The sequence below is a fragment of the Macaca thibetana genome, chromosome 5 (assembly GCF_024542745.1).
Source record: "Macaca thibetana thibetana isolate TM-01 chromosome 5, ASM2454274v1, whole genome shotgun sequence".
Taxonomy (NCBI): domain Eukaryota; kingdom Metazoa; phylum Chordata; class Mammalia; order Primates; family Cercopithecidae; genus Macaca; species Macaca thibetana.
This window is the reverse complement of record NC_065582.1, coordinates 135,135,587-135,152,728: the sequence shown is the minus strand read 5'-3', so window position 1 is coordinate 135,152,728 and position 17,142 is coordinate 135,135,587. Positions and strand designations below refer to the sequence as shown.

At 38.6% G+C, this 17,142-nt stretch overlaps 3 protein-coding genes across 9 annotated transcripts in view; 1 reads left to right on the top strand and 2 right to left on the bottom strand.

Annotated features, from left to right (window-relative positions):
* MRPS18C (mitochondrial ribosomal protein S18C) overlaps positions 1–17,142 on the bottom strand; it is an 856,900-nt gene that overhangs the window by 526,259 nt on the left and 313,499 nt on the right. The window lies entirely within an intron of this gene.
* COPS4 (COP9 signalosome subunit 4) overlaps positions 1–17,142 on the bottom strand; it is a 160,207-nt gene that overhangs the window by 99,537 nt on the left and 43,528 nt on the right. The gene's annotated exons all lie outside the window — the stretch shown is intronic.
* The window catches only part of LIN54 (lin-54 DREAM MuvB core complex component), an 88,551-nt gene that overhangs the window by 37,563 nt on the left and 33,846 nt on the right, over positions 1–17,142 (top strand). For 4 of the 5 annotated variants that reach the window (XM_050790136.1, XM_050790134.1, XM_050790132.1 and 1 more), the window contains exon 4: positions 2,050–2,192. The exons of the other annotated variant lie outside the window; for it this stretch is intronic. In XM_050790136.1, the coding sequence (XP_050646093.1) occupies positions 2,050–2,192 (143 nt within the window). The remainder of the gene's footprint in view (positions 1–2,049; positions 2,193–17,142) is intronic. 5 annotated transcript variants of the gene reach the window in all.

Sequence of the window (17,142 nt, the reverse complement as noted above, 5' to 3'; positions counted from 1 at the left end):
TATTAGCTTTGGAAACCAGAATAGACAAACATATTACTTTAGACAGGCTCGATACTTTAGAGCAGCTCTCTAAACATTTGATGTAGATTCATTTGGTTTATTTAGAATTGACTTTATGTAGTTATGATGTATTCAGGTTTTTTAAAAACCTGGCAGAATGTCATTAAAATTAATCTATATACTACAAAGAAATTTTGAAAATTGTATTAAAAATACTTAAAAAATTCATAGATGGGGAAAAAACTTGATTCACTTTTTAAAAAAGAAACTGTGCCAGCCTAGGCAACATGACAAAACTCCATGTCTAAAAAAAATTTTTAAATAGCTGAGAATGGTGGCATGTGCCTGTGGCCCCAGCTACTCAGAAGGCTGAGGTGGGAGGATCATTTGAGCCCAGAAGATCGAGGCTGCAGTGAGCTATGATCACACCACTGCTTTCTAGCCTGGGTAACTGAGCGAGACCCTTGTCTCAGGGAAAAAAAAAAAAAAGGCATATTTTGGCATTGTTATCAGGAAAAATGGCCCAGAAGCTGCTAAGCATTAGTTCTTTATTTTTGTCTAAAGTGAAAGTCCTTTCTTTCTCTCTTACCCTTTCTCCCTCACTGTCATGCTCTCTCCTTCATCTCTATAGCTGGATCTATGAGTTTCATCATAGTATCTAAAGGTTAGAGCAGATTCTAGAGATAATTTAGTTATCAATCTTCTCTACTTCTTAGATGCTTGACTTTCTTCTTTAGCCAGTGTATTTGATTATCCAGCATCTGCTTGGGATACCTTTAGTGACTAGAAACTCACTTGTGTGGAAATAGTCATTTCAATTGGAAATTTTTGTTAGAAGTTATTTCTTAGTGCTGAGCTGAAGTATTTTCTGTTTCTCTGCATTTGATGTGATACAGATTGGTTCTAAGCCTTTAACCTGACAGCCTGGATTAGTTAGGATAATCTTGGTTTTTCTGCCAAAATAATCTCCAAATCTCTGAAGGGTAAAAAACCTGTTTTTTTAAAAATTCATACTTCATGATTATCTATATGACCATTGTGGGTTCAAAAAGTATCTTCTCTTCATAGTCACTCAGGGACACAGGCTAACCGAGGAGCTGCCATCTCAGATGGTGGAAGAAAATAAACTTTGGAAGGTCTTGCATAGGCAGTAATAAATGTTATGACCCAAGAATGACACACATCACTTCTACTCATAACTCATCTGCCAGGAGTAGTGTCATGACTCTAACTACAAGATGGGGTGGGAGTGGTAGGAAGTGCAAGTGCAGTTCTACCATGTGCCCAGAATGGGAGAAAGCTGGAATACTTGGTGAATGGGAATAATGGCTATCACACAGTCTTCAAGAATTTGAAGATCTGTTATGTCTGTAGTCTCTTCTTGCCTAGGATAAAAATTCCTGATATTTCAACTCAATATAATATGATTTTCAGTTCCCCAAGCATCCAGACACTAGAGTTTTTCATTGTTTCTGAAGGGTCCTATCCAGAAGGGAACGCAGTATGGAATCTGGCTGGGGTGGATAGAAAAAACATTTTTTTAATCCTGTTTGGCTGTCTAAAATCAGATAGTATTAAATCTGTCAGTGTTTAAATTAATCCAGTAACTATCTGTTTTATAAGTGTGGATATCAGTTGTACCTCCATGGCTTAAGTTCAAATGGGAAGACAGCTATAGATAGTAGAATACAGAGATGGAAGTTTTAAGACTTGGGTTCATGTCCTGACTTTCAGGAGCTGTGTTACACAGGGCACGTTGCTTAGTTGCCCTGAGCTTTCTCTCTGATGGATATAGCAAGAGTATTGATGAACACATGAGTTAAACTGTTTTTGTAGAGTTTAATGTAGGCTAATATTAAGTATTGCTAAGAAGTAGTGTTTTGTTTAGTTCTGCCTAGGGTTACCACAGTTCATTAGTGGCTCATTAAGTGTTGAACATGAAATGACGAACATACATTCTGCAGTCCTTGTGAGTGTAGAGCATCATCACATAAATTTTTATACTATTATTGAAAAAAGTCAAACTGATGTGCTGCCTCTCATTTGCAGGTAGGGTTCTTTCACAGTCTACTCCCGGAACTCCATCAAAGACCATAACAATATCTGAAAGTGGTGTTATTGGATCAACTTTAAATTCTACAACACAGACACCAAATAAAATAGCCATCTCACCTTTGAAATCGCCAAATAAGGTAAAAAATCAATTAGCCACAAATACCAAATATTGTGGTTGATGCCTTTATTTTCTTACTAGTCACTTCAGATACTTCAGTTTTAATACATTCCCAAGCAAGTAATAGGCATTCAGTGAAGACTGGATTAATTTAGTAATCAAGGATGTCTGACAGATTAAAAAACTTACTTTAAACACATAGTAATCATTTTGCATGTGAATATGATTTCCATAGCCCATATGAATGTGGGTACAACAAAATCTTTTGAATAAAGTCGATAATGTAGGTGTTTAGTTCTTCTTTAGTTAATATTTTAGCAAAATTACTGTATTTGTGGAAGGTACATATAGACTTAACAATATAAATATAAAATATTGAATGTAACTTTAAAAAAATGGAGATCTGAACTTCTGCTTGGTAACAGGACCCAGAGTACTAGAAATTGCCATCAGATGCTGGTAGCCATATTATCAGTGTTGTTTAAACTTGAGTACATTTTATTGGAAGCATTCAAATGCTTTCTCATTTTGTTGTCAGGTAAAGTAAGTCATCTAACTCACTTTCCTAAAACATACAGTTGTTATTATACCAGCATAACATTTTGAAAAAGATATGTTTTAAAGGACATATTATTCAGATAGAAAGCCAAACATTATTATTCTGTCAGGTTTCACGCTTGTGACTCTGGAAACATACTGCCCTTTGCACCTGCTTTCTTTGATTTGTTACTGTTCATAAATAGAACAAACATTAAACATTTGCCTTACATTTTTTAAAAGTCTGGGTGTTGGTTTCTTTAATGAACCTTGAATATAATGTACAAATATGATATCTCATATAGTTTATTAAGGTCAAATTCTTCCTTCATAAGGTTGCCCTAAATCGAATGAATTTGGCAGAAATTTGAGGGTAACTGTGCCATGCATAGTGATAGGCACTGGGGATAAAACATGGATGAGGTTTTTCATTTCAAGGAGTTCAATAAGGTAGTTACATTAAAAATTATCCTACAGAATTACAGTGGTCACAGGTGGATTAATGACTGCTGTGCGTTTGGCAGGGAAGCTTTATACAAAGGAGCTTATTCTTGAAAGGTGTTAACCTTAAAGGTGGGTTGGACTTAGCTCTGGATGAGCAGAAGGGGCTTTCAGGATTGAGGTGATACTTTACATAAAGGTGTAAAAGTGTGGCCTTTCAGGGAGCCTCACTGATTTTTGCAGCGTGAGAGCCGAGGGTGCTAAGGTTAGATGGGACGTTTTCATTGTCTTCAGGGGAGTTTGGACTTCTGTGACTTCTCATTGCTTCTAGGACAGTGATTCTCACCCTTATCTGCTTATTGGGATCACCTGGAGAGGTTTAATAAATATTGATGCCTGGTTCTCATCCCCAGAGATTCTGTTTTCATTTCTCTAGACTTGACCTGGTACCAGGATTTTACAAAGCTCTCTAAGTGATTCTACTGGGTAGCCTAGATTGGGAACCACTGCTATAAATAATACGAAATTTGCGTTTTTGAAAATACGACTCTTGTGGCATTATGAGAGATAGTTTGGGGGAAGGTAAGCCTGTATTGTGGGAGAGATCAGTTAGGTTAGTGATTCTCAACCTTGGCTGCAGTTAGTACTGAGGACCTCTTGAGGAAACTAATGGCAGGCCCCTACCTGACCCCATTTAAGTCAGAATCTCTAGGCTGGGGCCTGTGTGTTAAATTTAATCTTTTAAAAGTGTAGGCCAGGGTAGAGAATCACCAAGAGATTATTACAGTGCTTCATGTTTGAACTACACTAGTAGCTCAGGGGCAGGAGAAAGAGATGTGTTGAAAGAGGTTCAGTATCTTAGGGGGAGAATCTAGGATGACTCCTGTATTTCCGACTTGAATAATGGGGTAGATGGTAGCCCTGTGGACTAATTTGACTGGTATATAGTTTATACCTGATGACATATGAATAGGAACTGGCTTTATTGTTTTCCCATCCTTGACTTTAGACCTGCCATATTGGATCTTCCTTTCTTGCCTCTTGGCAAGATTTTACACTTAACTGTAAGAACAAGCTTGTTTTATTTCGAGACCAGCCTGACCAACATGGAGAAACCCCATCTCTACTAAAAATACAAAATTAGCTGGGCATGGTGGCGCATGCCTGTAATCCCAGCTACTTGGGAGGCTGAGGCAGGAGAAATGCTTGAACCCGGGAGGTGGAGGTTGCAGTGAGCCGAGATCGTGCCATTGCTCTCCAGCCTGGGCAACAAAAGCAAAACTCCGTCTCCAGAAAAAAAAAAAAAAAAAAAAAAAAAAAAAAAAAAAAAAAAACAGAAAAACAAAAACAAGCTTGTTCTGGCGATTAAAATTCACAGGTGTGAAATGCACAGTCAAAAGCTTACATCCAGTTGAAAGCTTATTTACCTCTCAGGTGAGATCTAACCATGGCTCAGGGATCTGCGGTGGAGAAGAGGCGCATGATCTGTTTCTTCACTCTTCAACCTCCTCTCCTTTTCTGATTTTGTCTTCTGATCAGAAGGAAGATTAGAGGAGAAAGGACAAGGTTTTGTTTGACTGAGACTATTGTACTCCAGCTTCTGGTGCCTTCTGTGTAACAGGTGTCCAAATGTAGACTTACGGAGATGTTCACTTAGGATGGTTTTTTGGAACCCTCCTGTGGGCTATGTCCACATTGCCAAGTTCCCTGTCAGGGGTACGGTGTACCCTCCAGCTGCCTTTTGCAGCCTCCCTTTAGCTCTTGATTCCTATAGTCTACGCCTGGCACTCCTGAGTGCCTTTACTCCACAAGGTACATGGCTTTGGCAGGGTTCCATCAAGATGTCTTAGCCCTTGTGCAGCATCTGCGTGGCCAGTGGGAAACCTCTACAACCCAGTGGTAAAAGTGCAGCTTGCCCAACTGCTGTCCTCTAAATCTTTGCCCTACCATTGTGACAGCTGCAGCCATCTTCTTTCTTGCAGAATTTTCCAGGCTGGGACCAGTTTCTGTGTTCACATATTCTCTGAATAAACTCTTGAGGCTATCTGTCAGGTTATCCCAGGAACTCTCGCTGCATTTAGTTCTGGTGTTTAAAACAAGATACAGCTCAGTTTCTTTTTTTCTTTTCTTTTTTTTCTTTGAGATGGAGTCTTGCTCTGTCACCAGGCTGGAGTGCAGTGGCGCCATCTCTGCTCACTGCAACCTCCGCCTCCTGAGTAGCTGGGATTACAGGCATGTGCCACCACACCCAGCTCATTTTTCTATTTTTAATAGAGACGGGTTTTCGCCATGTCATCCAGGAGGGTCTCAATCTCCTGACCTCATGATCCGCCCGCCTTGGCCTCCCAGTGCTGGGATTACAGGTGTAACAGCTGAGTTTCTTTATCTTAATAAGTTGATAGCCAAAAAAGATTCAGATGTCAGGGCTGGGTCTAGTGACTCATGGCTGTAATCCCAGCACTTTGGTAGGTTGAGGTGGGCAGATCACCTGAGATCAGGAGTTCGAGACCAGCCTGGCTAACATGGTGAAACCCTGTCTCTACTAAAAATACAAAAACTAGCTGGGTGTGGTAGCACATCCTAGCTACTTGGGAGGCTGAGGCAGGAGAATTGCTTGAACTGGGGAGGCAGAGGTTGCAGCGAGCTGAGATTGTGCCACTGCACTCCAGCCTGGGTGACAGAATGAGACTCTGTCTCAAAATGTAAACAAACAAAACCAAAAAACCCCAAAGATTCAGATATCAGTTTCTCCTTGCAGTTGTCACCTAGTCTGTCTCAGAGGTTTTTTTTTTTCCTTTCCCCTCACTGAGATGTAAAGCCCTGGCATTCTCCATGTTTGCAAATTTTCTTCTATCTTTTTTTTTTTTTTTTTTAAATAGGAGGTGGATAATAGGGATACCATCTTTTGGTAAGTCTGGCATGGATGTCCTTTTTAGAGTGTGGGGGAGTTTGTCATTTTTCGTTTAGCTTTGCGGCCTCACTTCAGCCAGATTCTGAGATAGTAGAAAGTATCCCATCCTATCTCATACTAAAATATAGCAGGACTATAGGCTTGGGCAGAGAGATGTTTTTAGAACTTTTTTTTTTTTTTTTTTTTTTTTGTCATTGAAGTACCCACGGATTATCTAGATGAAGATGTCCATTGTGAAACTGAATGTAGGCAGTGACTGAAACTATGGATATAGATGAAATCATCTGGGGAGCATCAGATTGTATGTAGAGAGAAAAGAAAAGCAGGACTGAACCATAAAATATTAAGTGTTAGTAGAAGAAAAGGAGCCAATGGGAGAGAGTAAATGATAAGGGAGGTAGTAGTAGAAACTAAACAAAACGTGAAGGGAGGATGATTTCAAAAAGGATATTAGACCCCAATTTCAAATGTCAGAGAAAAGTCAATTACGAAAATGACTAAAAAGTGAGGATTTGCTGGAGATCTCCTTGTTTCTACTGATAGAGGCCAAAAGGAAAGCTGAACCACTCACCCTTCCCTACCCACCAGCACTCAACATTCTGACCGCTATCTGCCTTGAGTCAGTTGAGACTCCTCTCATTATTTATCTTTGTTGATACTGGGTACCCTCAACCCCCCGACTCTTAGATCACCTTTCATCTCCTGAATCTAATCTCCTTAAGGCTCTTGCTGTCTTCTGACCCCGTTTCCACCCATGCCTCTCTTGAAATCCTTCCACTGTGCCTTCTCGGGAGTTCATAATCAAAATAATAATTCCCGAAATTCACAACCTTTTCATTGAATGTTCCTTTTATCTCCTTGCTCTAATGGATACCTGGGTCTCCCTGAGGACACTGCTTCTCCTGCAGACCTATTAAGTGATGACTCTTTCTCCTTCAGCTCTTATACCTCTGGGCCTGGAAGCCTAGGTATTTCCCGTGATTATTCTCTTTACAATTGCAGAACGTTTTCACCCCCTCCTCCAGCTTTAAATCTAATGTTACTAGGTTTGTTTTTGGGAAATCAAGCATGGCTAGTGTTTTCTCAATTTATATTGTAGTTGTCTCCTATTGCAGGACAGATTTCTTCCATTATATTTATTTTCTAAAGTAATCCTCAGTTTTCTTCAATATTTATTAGATATACAACTAAGCATTAAACTAATAAAAATGTGATTCTGCTTGGTTTACTTTATTCTTGGTTAGACAATGCTGTTATCTTTTACTTTAACGTGACTTTAATGTGACTTTTGTAATCTTATTCTTAGACTTTCAGTATCATTTTTTACATGGCCCTTTTCAGTTTATCTCAGAAATACAAGGTAGCTTTCTTCAAAATTTTTCTTTAAAAAAAACATTATTTTTTCTTGAAGACGGAGTCTCACTCTATTGCCCACGCTGGAGTGCAGTGGCACGATCTTGGCTCACTCCTACCTCTGCCTCCCGGGTTCAGGCGATTCTCCTGCCTCAGCTTCCTGAGTAGCTATGCCATCATGCCTGGCTAATTGATATATTTTTAGTAGACATGTAGTTTCGCCATGTTGACTAGGCTGGCCTCAAGTGATCCACCCAACTCAGCCTCCGAAAGTGCTAGGATTATAGGCATGAGCCACTGCACCGGCCTTTTAAATTTTTTTCTTTTTTTTTTTGAGCAATAAAGCTTTTTAATCATCTGGGTTAAATTTTTTTCTTATTCACTTAACAGCAAGCTCATCCTTAACAAAGTAGCTTAATAGCCAAAAATCTATCCATCTAATTTACAATAATAGAAAAAGAATTTTATGACAGTCTTAATACATGCAGAAGAATCCTGATAATATCCAACCTCCATTTTGATTGAAATACTTGAACCCACAAAAATAGAAGGACACTTTGATAATTTGAAAAGGGAGAAAAATATATCAAACTTTATGTAATGGTGCAGTGTTGATCAGGGATTCCCACTTTCAATACTTGTTTAATTCTACTGCAGGTCTGAGTTAATGCAGTAAGGCAAGAAAAAAGAATAAGTGGGTGGTGGGCGTGGTGGCTCACACCTGTAATCCCAACACTTTGGGAGGCCAAGGTGGGAGGATCATTTGAGGTCAGGAGTTTGAGGCCAGTGTGGCTAACATGGTGAAACCCTGTCTCTATTAAAAATACAAAAATTACCCAGGCGTGGTGGCACGTGCCTGTAGTCCCAGCTACTTGGGAGGCTGAGGCATGAGAATTGCTTGAACCTGGGAGGCAGAGGTTGCAGTGAGCCGAGATTGTGCCACTGCATTTCAGCCTGGCGACAGAGCAAGACTCTGTCTCAAAAAAAAGAAAAGAGGAAGGGAGGGAAGGGGAGCGGAGGGAGGGGAGGTGGAGTGAGGGAGGGAGGGAGGGAAGGAAGGAAGAGGAAGGGAGGAAGGAAGGAAGGAAGCAAGGAAGGAAGGAAGGAAGGAAGGAAGGAAAAGTGTATAGAGGTTCAAAAGAAAGTTAAAAAAAGTCAATTCACATATTACATTATTATATACATATAAAATTAAGAAATTTACTATTGAACTCTTAGAATTAGTACATAAATTATAAATTTAGCACAGTGATTGGATACATGGTCAATATAAAATATTTTAAACCCTTTATATTTAATGTAATTGTTGATATGATTGAATTTAAATCTTCCACCTTACTAGTTTTCTGTTTGTCTCATCTTTATGTTCTTTAACTGTTTTCCTGCCCTTTTTTGGTTAATTGAAGTTTTTCATGATTCTATTTTATTTCCATGATTGGCTTGTTATAAGTACAAAGAGTTTTTTTTTAGTGGTTGCTGTACAGTCAAATATACATTTTGATTTATCACAGTCTACTTTCCAATTTATATTACTTAATGTAGAGTAAGAACCTTACAATAGAGTGTTTCCAATTTCTCCCTCCTGTTCTGTATGCTATTGTTGTTAAACATTTTATTTTTACCTGTTATAAATTCCATAACCCATTTTAGTGTTTTAGCTTTAGGCAAAATTACCTCATGAAGCAACTGAAAATAAGAAAAACAAGTCCTTTATTTGCTTTTATTTTAACCATATCCTATATACTTCCTTGCTTTGGGTAGGTCCAAATCTCAGACTGGTGTCGAATTCATCTCTAAAGAACTTTTAAAAATATTTCTTTTAATGAAAGACTACTGACAATAGATTCTCTCAGCTTTTGCTTGTTTGAAAAATTTGTATCTTTTTTTTTTTTTTGAGACGGAGTCTCGCTCTGTCACCCAGGCTGGAGTGCAGTGGCCGGATCTCAGCTCACTGCAAGCTCTGCCTCCTGGGTTTACGCCATTCTCCTGCCTCAGCCTCCCGAGTAGCTGGGACTACAGGCGCCCACCACCTCACCCGGCTAGTTTTTTGTATTTTTTAGTAGAGACAGAGTTTCACCGTATTAGCCAGGATGGTCTCGATCTCCTGACCTCGTGATCCACCCTTCTCGGCCTCCCAAAGTGCTGGGATTACAGGCTTGAGCCACGGCGCCTGGCCCGAAAAATTTGTATCTTGACATTATTTTTTAAAGACATTTTAATTGGGTAAGGAATTGATAGTTTTTCTGCTAGTACTTTAAAGATGTCATTTATTGCCTTCTGGGTTGCATTGTTTCTGGCAAGAATTATACTGTAATTTTTAATACCTTTTTCTATGTATACAATGTCTTTTTTTTCCTGTTTTCAAGATTTTCTCTTTATATTTGGATTTCTGCGGTTGGACTATTGTGTGTCTAAATGTGTGTTGTGTGTTTTGTTGTTGCTCATTTCTTTTTTAAATATATATTCTGATTTGAAGTCTTCTTGGAATTATGATTTGATGTCTTTACTTTCAGAAAACTTGGGCCATTTTTCTTCAAATAGTTCTTAAACTGATCTTCTCATTTTAGGACTTCAGTTTCAAAAATGTTAGACTATTTAATAGAGTTCCATAGCTCTTGGATGCTCAATTCTGTTTTTCTCCCTAGTTTTTTTTTCTTTGTGTTTCAATTAAGATAATTTTGATTGACATATCTTTAAATTTATTGATTATTTTCTTAGTTGTGTGGAGTCTACAAATATGCTTATTAAAGACTTCTTCACTTCTGGTGGTTTTTTTTTTATTTTTAGCATTTTCATTTGGCCCTTTTTTTATTTACACCACCTACTCATCTGTCAAGTTACCATTTGACTCTTAGAGTTCTCATCTCTCTGCTGAAATTCCTTTTATATTCATTATCTGTTGTCCCTCTTTTCTACTAGCTTAATTAATTAATCATAAAGTCCTTATATCATGGTTGTAACATCTGGATCATCTCTGAGTCTGGCTCTCATTTTATTACTAGAATGTCCATCTGGACTTTAAGTTTAAAAATAAATTTTTTAAAGTTTATACCACTATGGTAGAGAAACCATATTCTATTAAAAGTAGGTGACTTAGTGCAAAGAGTGAATCCAGGTCAGTGATTTATACCAAAACTGATTAGAAAAAGTTGAACTTTTAGAGCCGAAATTCAAGGGAATATAAAGTTCTGCTTTGGTTCTGTGGGATTGGGTCAAATAAATGAGAGTTAAGCCAGATGTAATGGCACACACATGTAGTTCCAGCTACGTGGAAGGCCGGGGTGGGAAGATTGCTTGAGTCCGGGAGTTAAAGGCCAGCCTGGGTAACATAGCAAGACTCCATATCCAAAAAAAGAAATAAGGGTTAGGTTCCTAGAGAACTCTTTCTTTCCCATTAATAATTATTTATGGCTAATTATTAATAAAAATAACTTTTATTAATAAATTAATTTAAAAAATAAAAAACTCTACCCACCATTTATGGTGGGTAAATATTCCTAAAATGTAAGGCCTGGTCACACTTCATGTAATGTTGATGAATAAATTTTTTTTTTTTTTTTTTTTTTTTTTTTTTTTTTTTTTTTTGAGACAGAGTCTCATTCTGTCACCCAGGCTGGAGTGCAGTGGCATGATCTTGGCTCACTGCAACCTCCGCCTCTGGGGTTCAGGTGATTCTCCTGCCTCAGCCTCCCAAGGAGCTGGGACTACAGGCATGCACCACTAAAGCCTGGCTAATTTTTTTGTATTTTTGGTAGAGATGGGGTTTCACCATGTTGACCAGACTGGTCTTGAACTCCTGAACTCAGGTGATCCACCTGCTTCGGCCTCTCACAGTGCTGGGATTACAAGCGTGAGCCACCACGCCTGGCCTTCTTAATGTTTTTATGGTGAAGAGAAATGCATCTTTAGAAAATCCTTCTTTTTACTTTTGAGAGTCTATGCAAATTTTACTGGACATCCTTACATATGCTTCATACTAGTTTTGCTCTCCTACCCAGGGGAGCACTCTTTTTTTTCAGCCTTTATTTTTGCAACAAATCTTTCCTGTTTTGTCCGGCCTGTGGTAAGTAATGAAACGTCACATAGCCATTTTGAATGAAGAATGTACTTGACTACCATGTGAAGAATTTCAGGGCATAAGCTGTGTGCAGACGGTTAAGTAAAAGTTTTTTACTTTTCTGATTTCTGTGACCAGTATATCTTCTTGAACTCCTCCTATTCTAGGTCTTATAGCTTGAGTAGAATTCTTTGAAGCTTCTGTAACATTTGGCTATAGTTGCATTATCATGTGTCTATCCATACTTCATCTATTAATCATCTTTTGTTAAAATGCACTTCAAAGTAAGTTGCACGTATTTAATATACTTCTCTCCAAATAACCCATCAAGCATATCAACTAGACTTTACTATTTGTTTAAAGGGATTTTTTTTTTTTTTAGGTTCAAAAGAAAACTTTTAAAAAATTTTATTTGAAACAGGATTGCATTGTGTCACCCAGGCTGGAATGCAGTGGCGTGATCGTGGCTCTCTGCGACCTTGACCTCCTGGTCTGAAGTGATCCTTCTGCCTCGGCCTCCTGAGTAGCTGGGAATACACGCGCATGCCTCACACCCAGCTAATATTTCTATTTTTTGTAGAGATGGGTTTTTACCATGTTGCCCAGGCTGGTCTTTAAATCCTGGGCTCAAGCGATCCACCTGCCTCGGCCTCCCCAAAGTGCTGGGATTACATGTGTGAGCTGGGATTACCCACACCACCACATCTGGCTGGTAAAATTTACTTATACTGAAATACACTAATCTTAAAGGTACCATGGGATGAATTCAGATAAAATGTATACATCTGTGTAAACCAAAACTTTATTAAGACACAGATTGGGCACCAGGAGTTTGACACCAGCCTGGGGAACATGATGAGACCCCACCCCTGTACAAAAATAAAAACTTAGGCGTGGTGGTGTGGGGCTGTAGTCCTAGCTACTCGGGAGGCTGAAGCAGGAGGATGGCTTGAGCCCAGGAGGTTGAGGCTCTATTGAGCCACAGTTGTCTCACTTCACTCCAACCTGGGTGATGGAGTGAAACCTTGTCTCAAAAAAAAAAAAAAAAGGACAATCCAGGTGCAGTGGCTTATACCTGTAGTCCCAATGCTTTGGGAGGCTGAGGTGGTAGGATTGTGAGAGGCCGAGATCATCTTAAGCAACATAGTGAGATCCCAACTCTACAAAAAATTTAAAAATTAGCCAAGTGTGCTGGTGTGTGCCTGTAGTGTCCTAGCTACTCGTGAGTCTGAGGCAGGGGGATGGCTTGATCCCAGCAGTTTGAGGTTACAGTGAGCTGTGATCATGCCATTGCACTCCAGTCTGGGTGACACAGCAAGACTGTCTCAAAAAAAAAAGAAAGTGATTTCACCCAGGTAGTGAACAATTAAAAAACATTTTTCCTAACCATTTCTGAATGTATCAGGATAAAAAAGGCACCTATCATTTGATATGTTTTGATAAAAAAGATTTTTTGATAAATTTCCTAGAAATTGAGAAAATGAATGACTGCAGATTATTATAGCTCAGATAGGTTTCAATCTTTATCTTTTACCAAGTTGAAAGAGGACTTAAGTGAGTTCTCACATAATTAAAAATAATTTTTTTCAACTTCTTAAAAATAATTTTTGATGGTAGAACATAATGTAATTTTTGGTATAGGACTCAAGGAATTAAAAATGTTAATATATTATTATAATAAAAATCCTGTTCATACATACTTATCTGTGAGAACAATGTTTTTCAATGTTTATAATGATGAAAAATAGGAATATAATTGTTATTCAGCTCTGTCTTACTCTAGTTACATGTAATATCTATGGACACAAGAAGTAATTTTTAAAAAATGAGTCCTATCTATCTAGTAAGAGATGCATTTCAATAACATTTTTAATGTAATATATTTGTACAAATTGTTATTTGCATTGCTTTGGTTAATTGCATACAGTAATTGTATTGTTAACTCCATCAGATGAAATAACTTTGAGCAACATTTTGTTTTTTGGTTTTGGGTTTTTTTTTTTTTTTCCAAGATTGGGTCTTGCTTTGTCACCCAGGCAGTGCAGTGGTGTGATCATAGCTAATTATAGCCTTAGACTCCTGGGTTGAAGCAATCCTCTTGCCTCAGCCTCCTGAATAGCTAGGACTACAGGTGTGCACCACCACACCCAGCTAATTTTGAAAAAAATTTTTTTGGAATCTCGGTCTTGTGATGTTGCCCAGGCTGGTCTCAAATTCTTGGCCTCTAGTATCCCACCTCAACCTCCTGAGTTGCTGGGATTACAGACATGAGCCACCACCATCAGCTCTAAAGCAATGTTTTGATTTTAAAAAATTTTCAATTTATGTACTTTTTTTTGTTTCAGGGAAGTATGATAAAAGAATTTCAAGCATAAGAATGTTACATTAAGATAAAATTTTTAGATGAAATGGAATTCAAATACAAGTTCACAGAAAAGGAAAAATATAAATTTCCAACTGTTAGAGAATGGTTTATTTTTAAAAACATAGTAAATAGGCTGGGCACAGTGGCTCACGCCTGCAATCCCAGTACTTTGGGAGGCTGAGGCAGGAGGATCACCCGAGGTCGGGAGTTCATGACCAGCTTGACCAACATGGTGAAACCCTGTCTCTACTAAAAATACAAAATTAGCCAGGCATAGTGGCACATGCTTGTTATCCCAGCTACTTGGGAGGCTGAGTCAGGAGAATCACTTGAACCCAGGAGGCGGAGGTTGCAGTAAACCGAGATTGTGCCACTGCCTTCCAGCGTGGGCAGTGGAGCCAGAGCAAGACTCTGTCTCAAAAAAAAAATAATAATAAAATTTAAAAAATAAAAAATAAATTTAAAAAATTAAAAACCTAGTAAATAATGGTGGGCATCAAATCACTATGTTGATTTGATTCTGTTGACTGCACTTTAAAAAGTAATGTAGCAGTTTTATTTTTAAATGCTAGTATTTACAGTAGGCTGGAGATTACAGTTGGATAAGTGTTATTTCCAGTCTCCCTGATGGTTATCACCATTCCAGTGAGCTGGAAGGGGAAAAGACATGGAAAAGGCACATACAGGAAGCTTTTGTGAACCAGAAGCTTTTAAGGGAGACTAAGAAATACAATCTGGCTGTTAAGCCTAGGAAGCAGAAGAGAATATGGATTTTGGTTAACAGCAAGCAGTCTGTGGAATAGTCATCTGTATATATACTTAATAATGCTACGTAAACACAGGTAAATTGGCATTAGTTGCACAGTGAACTGGGAGTCTGAACAATGATGAAGACTTCCTGTTACAAAGAGACACTGTTCCATTTCGTAATTATCAGTGGCTATCAAGTATTTATTGAGGTCTCTGTGTGCCCTGTGCTTAGGTTGAACAGCTTGCAGTCGTTCAGCAGACAAAATTGAATGCAAGTAAAACAGTGATGAAATAGGTGCTAAGTTGTGTAGTATAGACTAGGTGATATAAAAGTGCAGAGGAAAGAGGAAGAGAGAAGTCCTGGTATTCCTTCTTTCACCATTCAACAAGTGTTTATTGAGTGCTTACTATGTAGTAGGGGCATTTTCTGTGCTCTTTTTGGGGAAACAGTAGAAAGAAAAAAATAGATACACAGAACCTAAAGTCTGTGGGGGTTGGGAAGGGAGTATGACAGAAATGAATCAAATAATTACACAAACATATAAACTTACAAAACCAAGAAAAGATACATTATGTCATGAGATCCTACATAAGGGGATTCAGCTCCAGTTGGGATGGTTAGAGAGGGCATCCTAAGCTAAGGTTTTCTGTGGGTATGGTTTAGAATGGATGTCAGCCACAAGAGTGAAGGACTGGAGCTGAAACAGGTGTGTACACATGGGACAGGAAGATCACTACTCTGATTGGAAATATGAATTGGAAATGCTTTGGAGGGAATGGAGAGAAAATAAACATAGGGTCAGATTAGGGCTAATCTTCAAAACGAAGAAAATTTAGGCTTAATTTTGTCATTAAATGGAGACTCTTGGGATGTTTCTGAGACGAGATTTAATAAAAACATGAAAGTAAAGTTTGCAAAATATTAGTTAGGCAATGTCTGTGTGGTGGATTCAAGCTTTATGAATCAGTGTCTGTCAGAAATTGTGTGGTGGGCAGGTAGAGACTGGAATCATAAAGCTTACTTTCAGTGTGTTTTGCAAATATCCCAGCAGGAAGTGATGTGACCAGTGACAGTATTGCCAAGTTGAAAATGAGAACAGATTTGGAGAAATGGTTTCAGATGTTGATTGCTTTTGCTTTTAGCTGTAAAGCTGTTACGTAATCGAATTGTGGTGGTAATGAATACAATTTGAAAAGAATGGGATCTATTTTCCTAATATATTGACCAATTATTGTAAGATTAGTAAGAATTGTAGAATTGAGGTGACTACAAGTCGTAGGTTCTATTGATTGTGTTACCCAAATTTTTGTCTTATATATAGGTCTTTATACCAGTACCCATTAGCCAGGATAAAGAAGGAGAAATGGCTGGGCACGGTGGCTCACACCTGTAATCTCAGCACTTTTTGGGAGGCTGAAGTGGGAGAATCACTTGAGCTCAGGAGTTTGAGACCAGCCTGGGCAACATAGTGAGACCCTGTATCTATGTTTTTTTAAGAAAGAGAAGAAAGACTCCCCCCGCACCTACCAAAGAAAAAAGAGGCAGAAAGAATAAATGAATGAGAAATTCTTCTTTTTACTGTGTTATATATATTGGTTTCGTTTTATGCATTTATATATTATGTTGATTAAATACCTGTGGGGTCCTGTTAACTTTTTAAAAATTGTTATTTAAATGAAATGGTCTTACTCTGTCACCCCGGCAGGAGTGCAGTGGTGCGATCACAGCTCACTGCAGCCTTGACTTCCCAGGCTCAGGTGATTCTCCCACCTCAGCCTCCCAGGTAGTTGGGGCTGCAGGAGCACAACCCCACGCCCAGCTAATTTTTTGTATTTTTTGTAGAGACAGGGTTTTACCATGTTGCCCCAGGTTGGCGTTGAACTCCTGGGCTCAAATGATTTGTCTGCCTTGGACTTCCAAAGTGCTGGGATTACAGACATGAGCCTTCATGGCCAGCCATTATTGCCATATTTTAAAAAACACTTTTTTTTTTTTTTAAAGTTGAGATGGGGTTTCAACATGTTGACCAGGCAAGACTAAGTCTCAAAAAATAAAAAAAACACTCTTACTATAGAAATTTAAAATGTAGGCTGGGCACGGTGGCTCACACCTGTAATCCCAGCACTTTGGGAGGCCGAGGCAGGTGGATCTCCTGAGGTCAGGAGTTCGAGACTAGCCTGGCCAACATGGTAAAATCCCATTTCTACTAAAAATACTAAAAAAATTAGCTGGGTGTGGTAGCAGGTGCTACTTGGGAGGCTAAGGCAGGAGAATCGCTTGAACTCGGGAGGTGGAGGTTGCAGTGAGCTGAGATTATGCCACTGCACTCCAGCCTGGGTGACAGAGCAAGACTCTATCTCAAAAAAATTCAAATATATTAAAAGGTTCAAATAGCAGTTAACTCCCATGTACCTTTCATCCAACTTTGGAATTACCAACTTGCCTGTTTTTTGTCACCCTGCTTCTTATTTTTAAGTTAATCATGTCATTTCATCTGTAGATGTGTCTTTATGTATAGAAAAGATAGGGACACTTTTGGGAAAAAAACTTACCC